The sequence below is a fragment of the Lagopus muta genome, chromosome Z (genome assembly GCF_023343835.1).
Source record: "Lagopus muta isolate bLagMut1 chromosome Z, bLagMut1 primary, whole genome shotgun sequence".
Lineage (NCBI taxonomy): Eukaryota > Metazoa > Chordata > Aves > Galliformes > Phasianidae > Lagopus > Lagopus muta.
The window spans coordinates 74,490,404-74,506,136 of NC_064472.1; the positions used below are offsets into that span (position 1 = coordinate 74,490,404).

The window sequence follows — 15,733 nt, forward strand, 5'->3', positions numbered from 1 at the left end:
TTTTAATGCTGATTAAATAATTAATAATTAAATAATTAAACTGCTGATGAACCAGTAGCCGAATCATCTATGCCCTGATTCCACTGACTGGCTTCTGTCTCAGGAATGCAAGAAATCACTAGGCAGACACCATAGAGCTGTCATCAGATTTGGAGGTGCAGAGCTTTGCAAGACATCAGGAATTCCTCTGTTGGTGTGCAAAGGCTGCAAAAAATCACCTCAGCCAAACCTGAGTGGAATTTACCAGGAAAAAAAAAGGAAAAAGCAAGGGTCTCAACAGCGCTAGCATGGCTGTCTGGGGCTGCAGCTGCCCCCTCCAGTTTGCCAGGCTGCTGGTATCTGTGATCACACACTGCTGCGTCCTTCCAGGGCACCTGCTGGGGACAATGAGTTTTCAGTGCTGGACTTACGTGCCTAACAAATAAGGTAAGTGGGACGGGAGTGACAGTTAGTAGGGAATGTGGGAATGTGGGAAAGAAAAAAGCTCTGTTTCACTGCTAAGTCCGATTCATTTCATGTGTTCACCTCCCACACATGGCGTGTTGAAAATAATTTGTGAGTGATTATTGGTACATTATTACCTTGGAGGCTCACCTGAGCAGAAACACCTCAATCCAGAGCACCAACATAAAGGTGGAACAAGCACAGGGCACAAGGAACTGGGGAAAGGGAAAGCAGCACGACAGCACTGCTCACCTGTTAAGTCTGAGTTGCTGTCTGCAGGTTTTTACATGTATTCCCAAAAGGAAAGCTTTAAAAAGGAATCAGGGGAATGATAGCATGTGAACAAAGCACTGAAGGAAAGGAGAGGAGTGTGGAGCCAGTGGAACTGAAAGAGATGTGAGAAATGTCTCCTATGGTAAAGCATCTCTACCAACAGGTAATCCCTACTGCAGCTTAGAGCAGTCAGACATTTTAGAGTCTGCAGAAGAAAGTCTGCAGCAGGGAACATGTCTGCAGGAAGTTCCTGCAGGGTTGGCTGCGTTGCTTTTAGGGGTTAGGGCTTTGCTTTTATACTTGGTGAAAATCATGTTGTTGACTGAAGCCAAAATTCACAGATGGGAGAGGAAAAATGACAGCAGCCTGTTCATGAGGAAGGATTATTCTGTCATACAGCATACAATAGAGCCTTCCTCTTTTACCACTTTAACAAGTTTTATTTCATGCTGGAATTCCTGCTTCAGAAAGGCACTGTCATGGGAAACAGATTCTGCCTGCAGACCAAACATTGCTCAGGATATCACTTCTACCTCTGCGTGCTATTCAGCATTACTGCAGCTGTAAGCAGAATCACAAATCCATTGAAATTTCTTTCTTCATCTCGCCCTTTCTTCTTGGTGAGTGTGTAGCAAGGATACAATTGTCCGAAAGCTCAGTGGTGGAGAGAACAGAATGAAGCCTTCAGGCGTGCCTCAGTGATTTAGATATCATTTAGATAGCCCTAAGTCTTGGAAAAGAGTTCAGTGGAGGTCCTCCATTGTGTCGAGCTCATCCGCGGGTCTGGAGATAGTGCTGCAAAAGCACTGGAAGGCCTCTAGCAGCCAGACCTTCTGCGGGTGTCCCACCTAGGATTGTCCCAGCCTCTCGTTAAACCGATGGATCACAAGCCTTTGTTTTTGAGTGTATGCAGTTTATGTTGGCAGCTGCCCATTTGATCAGCAGGAAATTGCTCCTTCATTAAATGACTGAAGCTTCTGAAAGACAAAGATAAAGGTTCTTGTGGTGAATCACCACAGGGCTGCATTTGAGGAATATCGATCCTTGTTACCTAGAAGTTACTCGTCAGCCTGCTGCTGGTGGAGCGTGAGCAGAGTGCGGACGTGAGCCGCTGGTGAGTATATACAATCAGAATCCAGTCCAGCCCCACAGAAGAGGCCTTTTTTGCCTCCATCTGCTAGCTCACCTTGTGCTTTAGCTGCCTACTAGGCTTTGTCTTTCTTGGTGTGGACATCCAAATCCTCTCAAACCATCAGAGCCCCTCTCTTGGTGGCACTTTGCTCTGCTTCCCAAACACAGAACGTTCTTTTCAAGCCCATCGCATTTCTCTCCCAGGGGCAATACTCTCTCCCCGGGCTACACACTGCCACAGGAGCAGGAGGGCATGGGGAGGAGACGTCGGAACCCCTTACGCCGTGGCTCAGTCATTTCAAGACCACTGGGCCAGAAAGGGGGCCCAGGGGCAGCATCACTTCTGCTCCTGCTCAGAGAAGTGTTTGCACATTTTACATGTCAGCAGTTTCACAGAGCAGCACTCCAGAAGTCTTTGGAGTAGGACAGGCACAATGAACCCTTCCTGGCAGGAGCAGCTGCCTGGTCACCCTCTTGAAGCCCTGTACCATTTCAGCTGGAGCAGAGGATCCCCCAGCCCTGGTGCAGTGCACAGCACAGCTCATGGTGGGACAGCCCAGCTCTTGCTCTTCTGCAGTGCATACCTCCACCATTCAGGAAGATGATGCTGACTGATCCAGGACAAGCACTGTTGTTCTGCTGCAGCCTTTTAAGAGACGTGGCATTTGCCACCAGTGCCACTGTGGCCAGAGTGCCCAAAGCAGTGCTAACTGCTGTCCCACCCCTGTTCAATGCTTGGAGGTATGTGAGATGCCGGGCTCATCAGTGAGGCATAGAGGGGTGTGTTCCCCAGTTCTTCTGCCAACCAAGTGACCTCCTCTCTGCTGTGGAAAGAGGACATGTGGACCCCAAATGCCACCCTGAGTACTGGGAGCAGGAGTAAATTGCTGTCCTTCTGCACAAGAGCTGCCCTGCATGGCTTGCCCATGAGCTTTAGGTGCCTCCATCACTGGGCCAAGAAAGGTGGCTGGGCAGCAGACTTTGATTCCACATCCTTTTGCACAGAAAATCTTCTGACTCAGAATAGAACCAGAAAGAAACACGTGTCTTACTGTGTGCTGCCTCCCTCTCCAAGTGACCCCACCACATACAGTGAGCCTGAAAGCCCTCCAGGCTTTAAAACAACGCCCCTCGCCCCTCAGACAATAAAAATAAATATATCAAAGAAGCGGTAAATGATGAGAACCATAATGTGGAGAAGGACCTCAGGCACCATTTAGGAAAGGTGCAGTCTCTTGCTCTGGCGGAGTGCCACCCATGCTCCATGCCTAGAAGGCTGGGAAAGGTTCTGGGGAGAAAAGACCGCTGTGCGGGAATGTTTTAAGGGCCTGAGTGGCAATGAGTCAGTGCTGAGGTTTGGATTCAGATGTTTCCTACCTAGCACCTGCCAAATGTGCCAGAACTTGAGAGGGAAGGACATGGAATACCTTTATCTCTGGTTCACAGACAGGAAATGGGAGCTTAGCAGAGGGAATGCGTGATTGAGACAACACCAGGAGAGGAATGAAAGCATACAGGTGTCAGGCTCCCTGAGACACAAAATGTAGGAGCTGGAAATCCACCGTGCCCATCCTGTAGCCATTGCTGTTCCATTGATGACTCCGCAAAGGAAGGCAAGGGTCGCAGAACCATGGGCACAGAATCTTTCCTAACAGTGAAGGAACGAGGGCAGAGCAAAAGAGCAATGCCCTGTCCCTGGGAGATCAGCTTGGGTCAGTTCACACTCCCCATCAGCCCCGTGCCCCAGTCATTATGGGCTGTGCTTTCCACATCGGTACCGGGCAGCCCTTGTTTCTCCCTGGTAGGGTTTAGCAGGCTTGGGGACACAGGCTGTGGATGTCAATTCAGTTCCAGCCACCGCGGTCACCCAAGGCCACCTGCGAGGGTAGAGTGCTCCAAATTTGGGCAGCTAGTGTTATCCTGTTATACAGGGAAGGCAGAAGGACCATGCTGCTCTTCTTACCAACTCCTGATGGAAATGGCAATCTCAGGGTGTCTTTTCTTCAGCAATATCAGACCTTCCTTCCTTTCTTTCTTCCTTTGTCCTGAACCTCTCTGAAGCCTCATCTGCCCCTCATCAGCAGTGAGCAAATAGTTGAACACAGTCTCTGCTGAATTACAAGACAGATGGGAAGCTTTTCATCTCACAGGGTCGTAGACTTTTATCTGGGGCTCTGCCTTGCCCACAGAGAGGAGTCAAATTGCTGGCACTCATCTGATCTGGCCCCACCAAGCAGGACAAGCAAGCCCTTATCCCCGGCTCCAATACATCTAGTGCCAGAGCAAGTCCTACACTTCTGCTTGAGCTGGGGGGACAAGCTGTGTGCCAAGCAACCACACACAAACCGGCGTGCTTCCAGAAATGTGCCCAGTGATCTGCTCACATAGGGAGAGGATCCACCCCACACAGAGCACGGCAGTAGGGCCTGGCAGCCTGAACAGGAGCAAACCCTGCAGCAGCAGCTGCTGTCCCAGAAGGTGGTGTGTGATACCTCATGCGCTGCTGCAGAGGTTGGGCAATAATCAGCAGCAGTTTGATCAGGAGCTCGATCCTGGTTACCAAATATGTATTGCATCGGGCTGGCATGTGGGTGCAAACCCTTTATGCTCTGTTTGCACTCGTTCTGGTGCTGACTCCATGATGAGCTCACTGGAAAGCTGCTTTGTGCACAGCAGCCCTGCGAGATAGGCTTTCCTCCACACCCAGTGCTGGCCCCAGTGTGGGGGAGGAGGCCCAAGAGGCCACAGCCTGCTGATATGCCAGCAGGGATAGGTGGTAGGGCTGGCTGAAAGCCATGCTGTGCCTGGGATGGGGGGCTTCGGGCCAGGGACCAGCTGTGGCCCATCCCATGAGAAAATGCTATGGGGAGGGCTTTGGTGTGCAGATCAGTGTGCAAGGTTAGGCTGGGCCCTGTGGAGCAAGAAGTTTTGGACTTTTGGACTTTCTAACTCGAATCAATCAGACTTTCAGTGGCAATGTGAGATGATTCTGTTTTTCTGATCAGAGCAACAATTCTCTTTCTCCAGGGACTGTGTATGAGAGGGAGGAGAACAGCACGCACATCTTGGCTGCATGCTTATATGAACAAGGTTGACTCCTGTGCTACACCAGTTGTATTGAGCAGCTCAATCAGTGTATAAGGGAGGCCTCAATCTCCAAAGTGTTGAAATAAAAACCCATTTTCCAGCTTGCTTTGTAGCAGCATTAGGCCTAAAAGCCATAGACAGTGGCAGAAAATAGCAGGAGATGAGTGCAAGTGGGCTGGCAATGCCCTCATCCGGTGCTGGAGCAGCCAGGAAGCATTCCAGACCTTGAAAGACAGGAAGTGACCATCCCTTCAGTCATCTCTTCCAGGGTCTGAGAATCGTAGAATCACAGACTCAAAGAATTTCCTGGGTTGGAAGGAACCTTAAACATCATTTGATCCAACCCTCCTGCCATGGGCTGGTTGCCCCTTATAGATGAGGCCCGGGGCCCCATCCAGCCTGTGCCACCGTCTCAGCATCCTCATCGTGAAGAATTCCAACACAACACTGGGGACCACGACCCATCCAGTTTTTCAGGCTGCAACACATTGTGGGTTTCAGGTTGCACTCGAAGGACATTCCTACGGCACTACACTCCCTGCAGGGCTAATCCGCAGGGGAATGTGCCTGCAAGGTGGGGCTGCCCTGGGGCTGGCCGGGATGAAGAAAGCACTCGCAGCCTCCCTGCGTGCACATGCCAGCCTCGCCTGGCCTAAGCCCGGACAGATATCGGAGAAGGGTCCACATCAGATCCTGGGTCGTCTTACACCTCCCATATGTCGCTGTCTTTTGCAGCTGCCCTGAGAGCAACACGTGCTCCATGAAGTCTGGGTAGCTGGGGACACCACTGCGCTCTGCACGGGGAGCACGGGGACCTCAGTGCTTCTCCACATGCCAAGCGTGGGCACCAAAAGGTCTACTAGGTCTCAGCCCTCCAGTACAGACCAACAATGCTCCTCCCCTGGTGGCCTGCAGAACAGGACTGCCTTTGGCAGAAAGGTCACAGCATTGCTGTTAATGTTCTGGCTGCTTCATCAATAAGCTCCCTTAAAACATCCTAGTGCTTCGTTCTTCCCAGCGTTTCAGCAATACTTTTACCACCTCGAGTGAGGACAACCTTTCTGCAAGTGCTGCATCCCTACTATAAGCACCAGAAAAGCCAGCCTGTGACTTCATGGCACCTCTGCATTTTGCCGTTACCACACCAACGTTTTTATCTTACAAATAAAGATGTTTTTCAAAACGGTGGGAAAATGGCCCTCTCTAATCCACACACTGGAGTCGGCTTCTCTTGAGCCACTGCTCTGCAACTTGCTGAATACACAAGCAAAGACTTCAGGTGAGGAAAGCAAGGTGTAGTTAAACAGCGCAGAGAATGATCTCTATGTCCAGCACTGCTTCAGGAAACTCAGCCTCCCTTCTCCCTGCCCACGTATTTAGGCAGGAACTCTGCTTTCACCTCACCTACCATATTGCCCTTGCTGGAGAAATCTGGCTGCAAATAGCCCTAAGTTCTGTCAAAACTCCAGTGCTGCTCTGTCTGAACTTGGCAGGTGTAACCCCTGTTAAAAAATGCAGAAAATATTTCAAAGTCAAACTTTAAAGGGACAGCCATTGTTTTATTTGTGTTTAATTAAAAATAATAATAATTGTTTTCCAGTCCCATGGTAATTAGCAGTCCGATCTACAGCTCCCATGGGAAAGAGCCTGGAACAAGCGAGCTCACAGACTGCCTTGCTTTAGACACTACCAAGGTGTTGAGCAGAGCAATTTGTTGGGAGGGGGTTTCCAACTTGGACTCTGTAGCAGTCAAACTGTCATGCTCCAAACCACAGAGTTTTACTGCGGCCTTCATTTCCCTTTGTTTTACCTGAACTTCTCATCCCGCTCTGCAAATCCTGTGCCAGAATGAGTCACTCCTGCAGGACCAGCTCTTATTTTTCAGCTCTTCTGTCAGTGTTGCCCAGACTAGTTCAGAAGAGAAAAAAAAAAAATTGACACTCCCAATTCAATAAAGCTATGTAACAAGTGACTGAAAGAAATTACCTCCAGTGCTCAGCTATTTACACTGAACCAGCAAGGAACACCCTGTCTGCACAGCCTCCAGCACAAGCCAGGGGCTCACAGTGCTGCTTCCCACCCCAGGGAAGGAGCAGGGACATGGCAAGCTGCCTGTGGGATGTTTGCCACGTTGCAGCATGGCGCTCAGTTTGTGATTTGTGACCGAGGACCTCAGTGGCATAGGCAAAATCACCAGAGCCAGCTGGGAGGAACGGGATCGGAGCACCTGGCACGAGGAAAAGACGTTTTGCTTCTGTCCGTGGGTCATTTTCCTAAATGGCTAACAGGATTTGAGCTGACTTGACAGGAGCTCTTGGAAATCATGGTTCAGCCTCACAGTGTCTGTCACTGCAAAAATAATGAGGTCTCTGGTCCAGCCTCTGGACCAGAGTGAGGCTGAGACTGTGATATTCACAGGGCTTCACAGGGCAGAAGCATCGAGATCCTGCTGTCCCCTCATAAGCCGGTCCTCAGGCACAGCTCGCATGTGACATACGGACTCATAATTGAACAATTAAGGCCAGGCTATCCAAATGAGGCTGCCAGTGCACGGACGCACAGCAGTGTTACAGCACGTGGCTTTAAATGCAGCACAAAACTTAAAAGCCCTTCCCTCGATCCAGATTAGCATGACACACGCTTCTGGAAATACGTACAGCCTCAGGTTAACGCTGGGATTCTCATCCAGTGTAAATCCCCATGGGCTCTGCAGCAGCACTGCTGCTATTCACAGCCTCTGTAGTTCTGCAGAAGCGAAGTTCTGAACCTAGACACGAGCAGTTTCCTCACCTGGGACTATATGCTGTGCTGCGGGCTCAGGAAAAGCTCCAGGAAATTTCTGGAGGTGTTTGTGAGCAGGGCACTATCGCCTCAGTGATCACCTTCAAGTGGTGAAGGGTCAGAGACGTGACAGGTACAAAAAGGCCTAGGGAAAAAAACTGAACACAACAAAACAACTTTTTTCCTAGAGGAGCTCTGTATAACAGCATTCCAATTTCATCCACCAGCACAAGTAAGCTGGGCCGTCCTCTTTCACATTTTATTTTGGAAATAAAGACTCTTCACAGCTGTCAGTCATGGAGTTAGAGCAGCAGTCTGTATTGCTGGCTGCTACCACTCCATCCTCAGCACCTAGCACATCTGGGCTCACTGATGGCAAACGGCACCCGCAGCTCCCCTCGCAGCTAGGAGTACCTTGCATTCTCTGCTGCTTTACACAGGAACATGCCTGTGCTTCAGCACAGACACAGGGGCAATTTTAAGCAGTTTTCTTTGCCAAGTCTAGCACGGTCCTCCCTGCAGAGGCAGCAGATGCCTTGTAGACTGTAGGAGCAGCAGAGCACAGCCCTCAGCGGAGCAGAGGTTTGCAGAGGAAGGCCCAGCAGTTTGCACTCCCTCGTGTAGCTGAAAGTGTAGAGATTCACGTGTGAGCATGGAAAAGTGCTTTGCCAGAGGGGTCAGCACAAAGCTCACAAACAGCGAGTTAGAACAGTGTTTATCTTCACTTAACTTTGAAGCAATGAGATGATAAATTAAAAGATGCACCAAGAGCAATGCAGAGCAAGGCACTGCAGCTAACACTGCTACACGAGCACAGCGACTGTGATTAAGATACATTGCCAGTGACCCTCGCACCTGTTGTGAATCTCAATGGTTGTGAGATTCATCTAGAGGTGAACTTTGGTTGAAGGCTTGCTGTTCAGGCCTTAGCACTTCAAATAGGCAGTGTGGCACCCCAGAGAGACTTGGCTGGGGTGCAAGCAGGCTAATACAAGAATGCTACCCATGCCACAGGTGCACGTGGATGATGTCCAGTCTTCAAACCCAGAAGATCAGGTGCAGAGATTCATTCTTACAGGGTTTCCATAATGAAGCATCTCAGATCGGATTTGGGCGTTAGATAGCAATTTCCTTCCTCAGGACAAACTCTCAGCCCATCCACAAAGCTGGTGCCTGGGCTCTGCAGCCAGGCTGACAGGCCATCACAAACAAGAACATGGGAAAGCTTGTAAGTGCACTCATCTGCACTTGTAGCCCTTCCTCTTCCTACTGTTCCTCTTTCACTACCGAAGATCTGGAGCAAAGGAATCTTTCCTTTGTTGATCAGCTTTGATTTACCCAAATAGTGGGCCTACCTTCTGCTTTGAGCAAGCTAGCAAACAAAGGACCCAAAGAGGGGTCTGCAACAAATAGGACAAACAGAAGATGTGAAGGTTACCCAGTATTTTCTCATGATTAACTTTCTGAGATGAATAATGTTCAGTAATACAGTATCAATCAATGATCTTCCTTGTCCTTAAAATAAAACAACAACAAAAAAAGAACATGAAGAAACCTAACAGTCATCTCACAGATCCTTAAATATCAGTCCTAAAAATCTGTAACATTACTTCTTATGTTCGTTTGCTCAAACCAAACAGATGCTTACACAGAAGGTCTTTGACTCCAGGCCAGAACTTGGAGGACAGAACGCTCTGGTGGGCGTCATTTATTTTCGTCCATCTCTTCAAGATCTTCTCCATGAAAGAGGCACCCCAGCCAGTCCTCCAGCAAAAGCTCTCATCTTCTTCCAGCTCCAGCCCCAACCCTTCCATTCCACTGCCTTTCTCCTTCTCCTCCTGCCTCCCATGCTCTCACTCTTGCTCTACCTCTCCCATCTACTTCCTCCTAAGTCTCCATGGCTGTCCCACTGTCTTGTGACCACGAAGAAACTGATGCTCAGCTCCCTGCAAGGGCTGTTACATAGAACGACATGTTGAGGACAGATTGATTAACCTGTTCACTAAATCACAGGACAACTCGACTGCAATTTGTTAAAGACTTAAAGGCCGTGTTTGGGTGGAGCAACGAGAACACTGCCACAAAGAACACAAAGTGTTCTCTCCTACCTGTGCTGGGGAATTAATCTCCTGACAGTTTGTCTAAAAATGACCCAACCCCTCTCCATCCCACTGAAGCACTGTTTAGAAAAAGATGATGTCCAGAGTAATGTTGTTTCATCTGCAATGAAGAAAAGTAAAGCAAATGTTTCTTTCTGTATAACTTACTGAAATAAAGCAAGGTGTTTGCAAGGAAACTTTGTTCACATGAAAGCAAGTAATTAAATAATTATTCTTCCAAGGTAAGCAACAAACTTTTATCTCCAAATTGCTGCATCCGTTGCTGTTACTGTCCGTCAGGGGTCAGAATTCACCACTAGCTGCAGAGAGGGATGAAACAGAGCTCCAGCAAGCAAAACCCAGCTTCACACAACACAAGCTCCAGGGTCTTGCAGGCCCTCTGGGCCCCACAGCAGAGCAGATGGGTCTGTAGGGCATCCATGAAACACTGGTGCTCATCCTGCAGGATCTGAGCCACAGCTGTGTCCTACATGCCTCTCCCTATCCAACCAAAGTTAGTGGCATGCCCGTGACTCTGTGTGCCAAAATCTGCACTTTCTGGCCAGTGTCTCTTGCCACTGTCCACAAGGGTGGACTTGGAGCGGAAGAAAGAGCATTTTTACAGGGAGTGTGAATGCCACAGATCTAAACCACTGTGAGAGGGGATTGAACCTCTCCAAACTGCTGGATGACCGAAACAGGGCATTTGGTTGGCAAAACAAGGGAACTTATTTCCATGCCATCAGCCCAATGGCTATTCAAAGACACCATCTGGAAGATTTTCATGAGCCACTGAAATGCACAGGCTTTAGAAGAGCGAGAGCCATGCAAACCTCACAGCACCTGCAAAAAAAAAGCATCATAGCAAGTGGTTTTCTTCTTACAGTAGTGAGCCTGACTCTACTTTGCATGTTCTCAGAAAAAGTCAGCTCCTCCTCTTACAGAATCTGGCAGATCTGCTCAGCTCCCAGTGATTTCTTGGAGGTACAGAGGCAAGAATGGGCAGCTCATTCTCATGCAAACTGGCTCTAAATATTGCTTCAGCTGGAAGACAACATTTGGGAAAATACAACTGATGATGAGCAACCAGGCTACTGATGCAGCATGAAACCTGGCTCCCACTGGAGTGGGCACGTAAACATCTCCTGATGCGAATATGCAAAGATCAGTTCCCATTCATCGCTGCTTTCCAGCCTCTCTCCTGCTGCATGGCCACAACCGTGTGGCAGCTGTACTTCAGTTCCCATTGAGATTTCCCTTTGGTCCCTGAGCCAAGCCCCCAGCACACAGCGTTTCCACATATCCATGCAGCCACCACTCTGCTCTCATCCTCCACTGACTCCAGTCAGATGCACGATGTCTTCAGTTCAGTTTCTGGATTCTGAGACTCTTCTGTGTGGACACATGCTCTGGAAGTGAACGGGGTGGTGTGCTCATCACCTCTCTTGGTCCAACAGACTCAGCCTGGTGGTCCTGTCCTGGATATTCACCACAGGCTGCAGGTAGGGGTCCTTTATCACAGAGTGCCATCACGTGCCTGGCTTTGGTGCTCCCATCCCTCCAGCAGAGGAGTCCTTGTGCCAAACAGAACCAACAGAGAACCAAAGCTGCCATCCCATCGGAGGGGCAGCTGTGCTTCGTGTGCAGGCTGTGCCACAGCATATTGCTCTTGTTCCATTTGTGTTCAGCTGATCCAATCTTGCTCCAGTGAAGGCACGACTTGTGGCATGTTAAATACAGCTCCGCATTCCTGGGACATGGAAGCAGAACAAAACATTTCTTCCTTCTGAGAATGAGAGGCATTCTGGTGTTGGAACCAAAGCTATGAGTGTGCAGCACCTGAAGGGGCTGTCAGCATGCTTGGTGCCTGCTTCCCTCTGGTTTGGTGCTGGAGAGGCTCTCCAGGGCATGGGGCTCATAGGGAGCAGGGCTTCCCAGCTTACTCCTGAGGTACTGCAGGGGTGTGGTCTGCAGCACAGGCATCAGGAATGAAGGACGCCTGGAGGACTGGATTTTTTCCATGGTTGGAAACTGCCTTTGGAGATCCAAGCAGATGGGATTTTGGCCGGGATAATTCTCTGGCACCTACTGCTACTAACAAACTCCAGCACTGAGAGTCCGTGGCACAATGCTCTTGTGCAAGGCATATCCTGCAGCACCTGGTCTCAGAACCAGTGAGCGCCTGCTGTGTATGAAGGCAGTAGGATCTGACGTGAGAAATTCAGACAGAAATACACTGACAGTGCTGATCCTGTCCAAAACTTTGTCCCTGGGACCAAGAGAAAGGACAAACCACAGCTTTCGAATGGCTAACACTCCTGTAGATATCATACATTTTCTATTGCATGATGAATGTTTAGCCAATGCATAAAATTTTCCATGTTTTTTGGTAAACCAGTGGAGGGGAAAAGACTATACAGAAGCATTTGATTCTTTCACTACAAAAACTTTTGTCCTTGCTCTAGCATGGCTGAATCAGAAGTGAAGATGCTCACGAACAGGAAGAGCACCACGCTACCGCTCCAGCGATGGGCAGGACTTTGATTCATAGGAGATGGAGAGCAGCAGCCTGAGACGCACTGGGTGAATCCCACAGTCCCACTTCCCATCAGAAGCGGAAATCAAAAGAGGTACCAGATGTACTCCTGCTCCCAGACTGGAGAGCTGGAAGTGCTTTTAAGTAGGCAGATGACAGTGTCAGATTGAGGATAATCAGCAGGGTACCACGTTACACGAATGCCACTTCGCTCACAGAAGCTGGCTTTGCAGCTTGCCACGTATGATGGGGGAAAGAGAAAGAACAGGAGCCAATATATGCTATTTTGGTATCCAGTTCACTTTGCTTACAGGTTGGGATGTCCCAAAGAAACTGCTTTCTTTGGAAAACCATTTCCATCACCAGCAGGGAGGGCAGAAGCAGTTCCAGCATGCCATCCCACCGCGCACACACCTCTCCTTCCTATCATCTACCAGCGCAGAGTGAAGCACGATCTGACTTTGCCCTCTGGAGGCATAGAATTGGCATGGCGCAGAAAGGCACAGCCCCGGAGGGACTGAGCCACTGAGCTGATTTTTAGACAGTCGGATCAGAGAATTCCTGCCCCGCTGCAGATCTCTGTGGGTTGGAGGGCACTGCAAGGAGCAAGCAGGAGCAAGCAGGACAATCTGCTCCTGGGTTTCTCTGGGGCAGCACTGCCCCAGGGCTCTGCGTACTTCAACAAGAAGGATATTGGTGCAGGAGGATGACTTTTGGCACAAAGGCTGCAGCATGCAACATCAAATCCTGCGACATGTCTGCGTCCAGCTACTGGGCTGCATCTCAGACAGAAAGAGACGCTGCCTAGTTTTTGTTTTGCTAGAAGCTATAGAAATAGGCAGGTGGCCTGAGACTCAAGGACCTCTTATTTAGGTAAGAACCAGGGTATGGGCTTCTTTGGGGCACGCAGACGGATCCTCATGCACATAAATTTGCCTCTAAGTGGAGAAATGGCATTGCTGCACTGCTTTTCACCAGGAGAATCTCCCACCTCCCCTTATTCACCTCAACACCCTTTATGCAGCGGTCTGAGAGGCTCTGGGAGTGCTTTTCCACAGCTCCAGGATATCACACTGCCAACATGAGTTTTGGGAGAAGTGATTGTGGGCACCAAGACATGGGCAGCACCAGCTGCACGGCCATGCAGAACATCTGCATGGATCTTTGAGTCCTGCGCACCCACGCTCTGCATGTCAGCCAGCCTGCAAACCCTCCCACAGACATCAAGCCCTGTGCCCGAGCACACTGCACATCTCTGTGCTTGCACACACACACATGCATCCCAATGCAGACCCATGCACCCCCCAAGCCCAGATCAGTGCCCCTGCACACTTGTGTGCCTGTGTGTGCTGTGCCTGTGTACACACACCTGTGAGCACACACCTGTGAGCACACCCGGACACACCGATTCCTTTCATCCCAGCTCAGGAAGTCCCACATCCCACTACTCACTGGTCCTGAGCTCCGAATGCCAGCAGCGGGCAGCTGTGCTATTCCAGTGCTGGTGCAAGGATACCGACCTAAGTAAGCAATTCTTACCAGCCGGCCGTACTGGTGTCACTCAGCCATGGGTCTAGCCCTAAGATCCCAGCAACAGGCAAGAGGGGGCTGGCAGCTCCCAGCAGCAGCCACGGAGCACCCAGGAGAGCTTCTTTCGGTTTGTAAGGGCAACGTCCCGCGGCACCGGGACCAGCGGGCTGTGTGGGGTCACTGCTGGAGACGGCGCTTGCGGTCCGAGCACGTCTGGCTTAGGCAGGCTGCACGTCGCTATCCAAGCCCGCTCACTCACTGCCCCGCTGGATCCGTCAGTGTTCGTTCTGCGGGAGTTTACTTCGGGGGAGAACGGGGGTGAACTCCAGCACCGCGGGGTCCCGCCGCGTGCCCGCGGGGCTCCGACCCGGCAGCGTGCAGTCGGGGAGGGCGGTGGGGGCTGCGGAGCCGGAGGGGCCCGGAGCGGGGCGATGCTCCTGCCCCTGCCCCTGCCCGAGGCGGCGGCGGCGGCGCGGCACGCCCGGCCCTGCCCGCGCCTCCCGGGATGCGGGGCGTTGCAGGGGGAGTGCCGGCCGCCGGGGTGCGGAGCCGCCGGACACCGCCGCATAAAAGCCGCGGCGGCGGAGCCGCGCTGCGCTCCTCGTTCCGGCCCGCGCCGGGGCCGCCCCGACGGCCTCATGACCGCCGAAAGCCGGCTGCCACCGGGTCCCCCGCCGCCGCCGCCGCCGCTGAAGGCGGACCCGGCGCCGCCCGGGGAGGAGGCGGCGGCGGCGGCGGGGGCGCGGGGCGGGAGGCGGCGGCGCAAGCGTCCGGCGGAGCGGGGCAAGCCGCCTTACAGCTACATCGCGCTCATCGCCATGGCCATCGGGCAGGCGCCCGAGCGGCGGCTCACGCTGGGCGGCATCTACCGCTTCATCACCGAGCGCTTCCCCTTCTACCGCGACAGTCCGCGCAAGTGGCAGAACAGCATCCGCCACAACCTCACCCTCAACGACTGCTTCGTCAAAGTGCCGCGGGAGCCCGGCCGCCCCGGCAAGGGCAACTACTGGACGCTCGACCCGCACGCCCGAGACATGTTCGAGAGCGGCAGCTTCCTTCGCCGCAGGAAGCGCTTCAAGCGCAGCGACCTCTCCACCTACCCGGCCTTCCTCGCCGAGCGTCCCGCCGCGCCGTGCCGCCTGTTCCCGCAGCCCGCCGAGCTGGCCCCGGCCCCCGCCGCCCCGTCCTGCGCCTTCGCCGCCGCCTGCCCCGCGCAGGGCTGCTCCGGCGCCGCTTTGCCCCACGGCTACGGCCCGCTGCCCGCCGCCCCCGGGCCCTACGCGCCGCCCGGAGCGGGGCCTCTGTACGCGCCCCCAGGGCGCTTCGTGCTGCCCGCCTCGCCGCCCGCTCCCGCAGGGCTGTACGGCCGCCGCTCGCCCGCGCCCTACGCGCCGCTGCCCCACGCCTACGGTGCCGGCGGGCAGGTGGGCGCCGCCGACCCCGGGCTCCGGCACAGCGCCTTCCCCGGCGGCCCCGACAGGTTCGTCCCCGCGCTCTGACCCGCGGCCCTGCCCGACGGCGCGCACCGGGCGGAGGCGGAGGACGCCGCGCCCGAAGCCGCGGGGGCCCGGAGGGACCCGCCGTCGCCGGGCTGGGTGAAGGAGCGCCGGGGTGCCGCCCGCTTTCCGGGGACAGGTGCGCAGAGCTCCCCGCTGCCCTCCCCTCTCCCTCCCGGTGTGATGCCTGGGACTTTCGGAAGATGCCGCTGTGAAAAGAACGTCGCTGTTCGTGACTTCGTTCGCCGGGCTCGGGCAGGAGGGAGGAAGGACGATGCCCTCCCCGGTCCCATCGAGCCTGAGCCGTGCAAGTGTGCGTGGTGCTGACGGTGGTGCGTCCCTGATGTCACACTACT

General features: G+C 52.7%; 1 protein-coding gene across 1 annotated transcript; it reads left to right on the forward strand.

Moving 5' to 3' along the window:
• Positions 1 to 14,519: 14,519 nt before the first annotated feature.
• FOXE1 (forkhead box E1) lies at positions 14,520 to 15,380 on the forward strand. Its single transcript, XM_048931723.1, has one exon. The coding sequence runs from the start codon at positions 14,520 to 14,522 to the stop codon at positions 15,378 to 15,380; it is 861 nt and encodes a 286-aa protein (XP_048787680.1).
• The last annotated feature ends 353 nt before the right edge of the window (positions 15,381 to 15,733 follow it).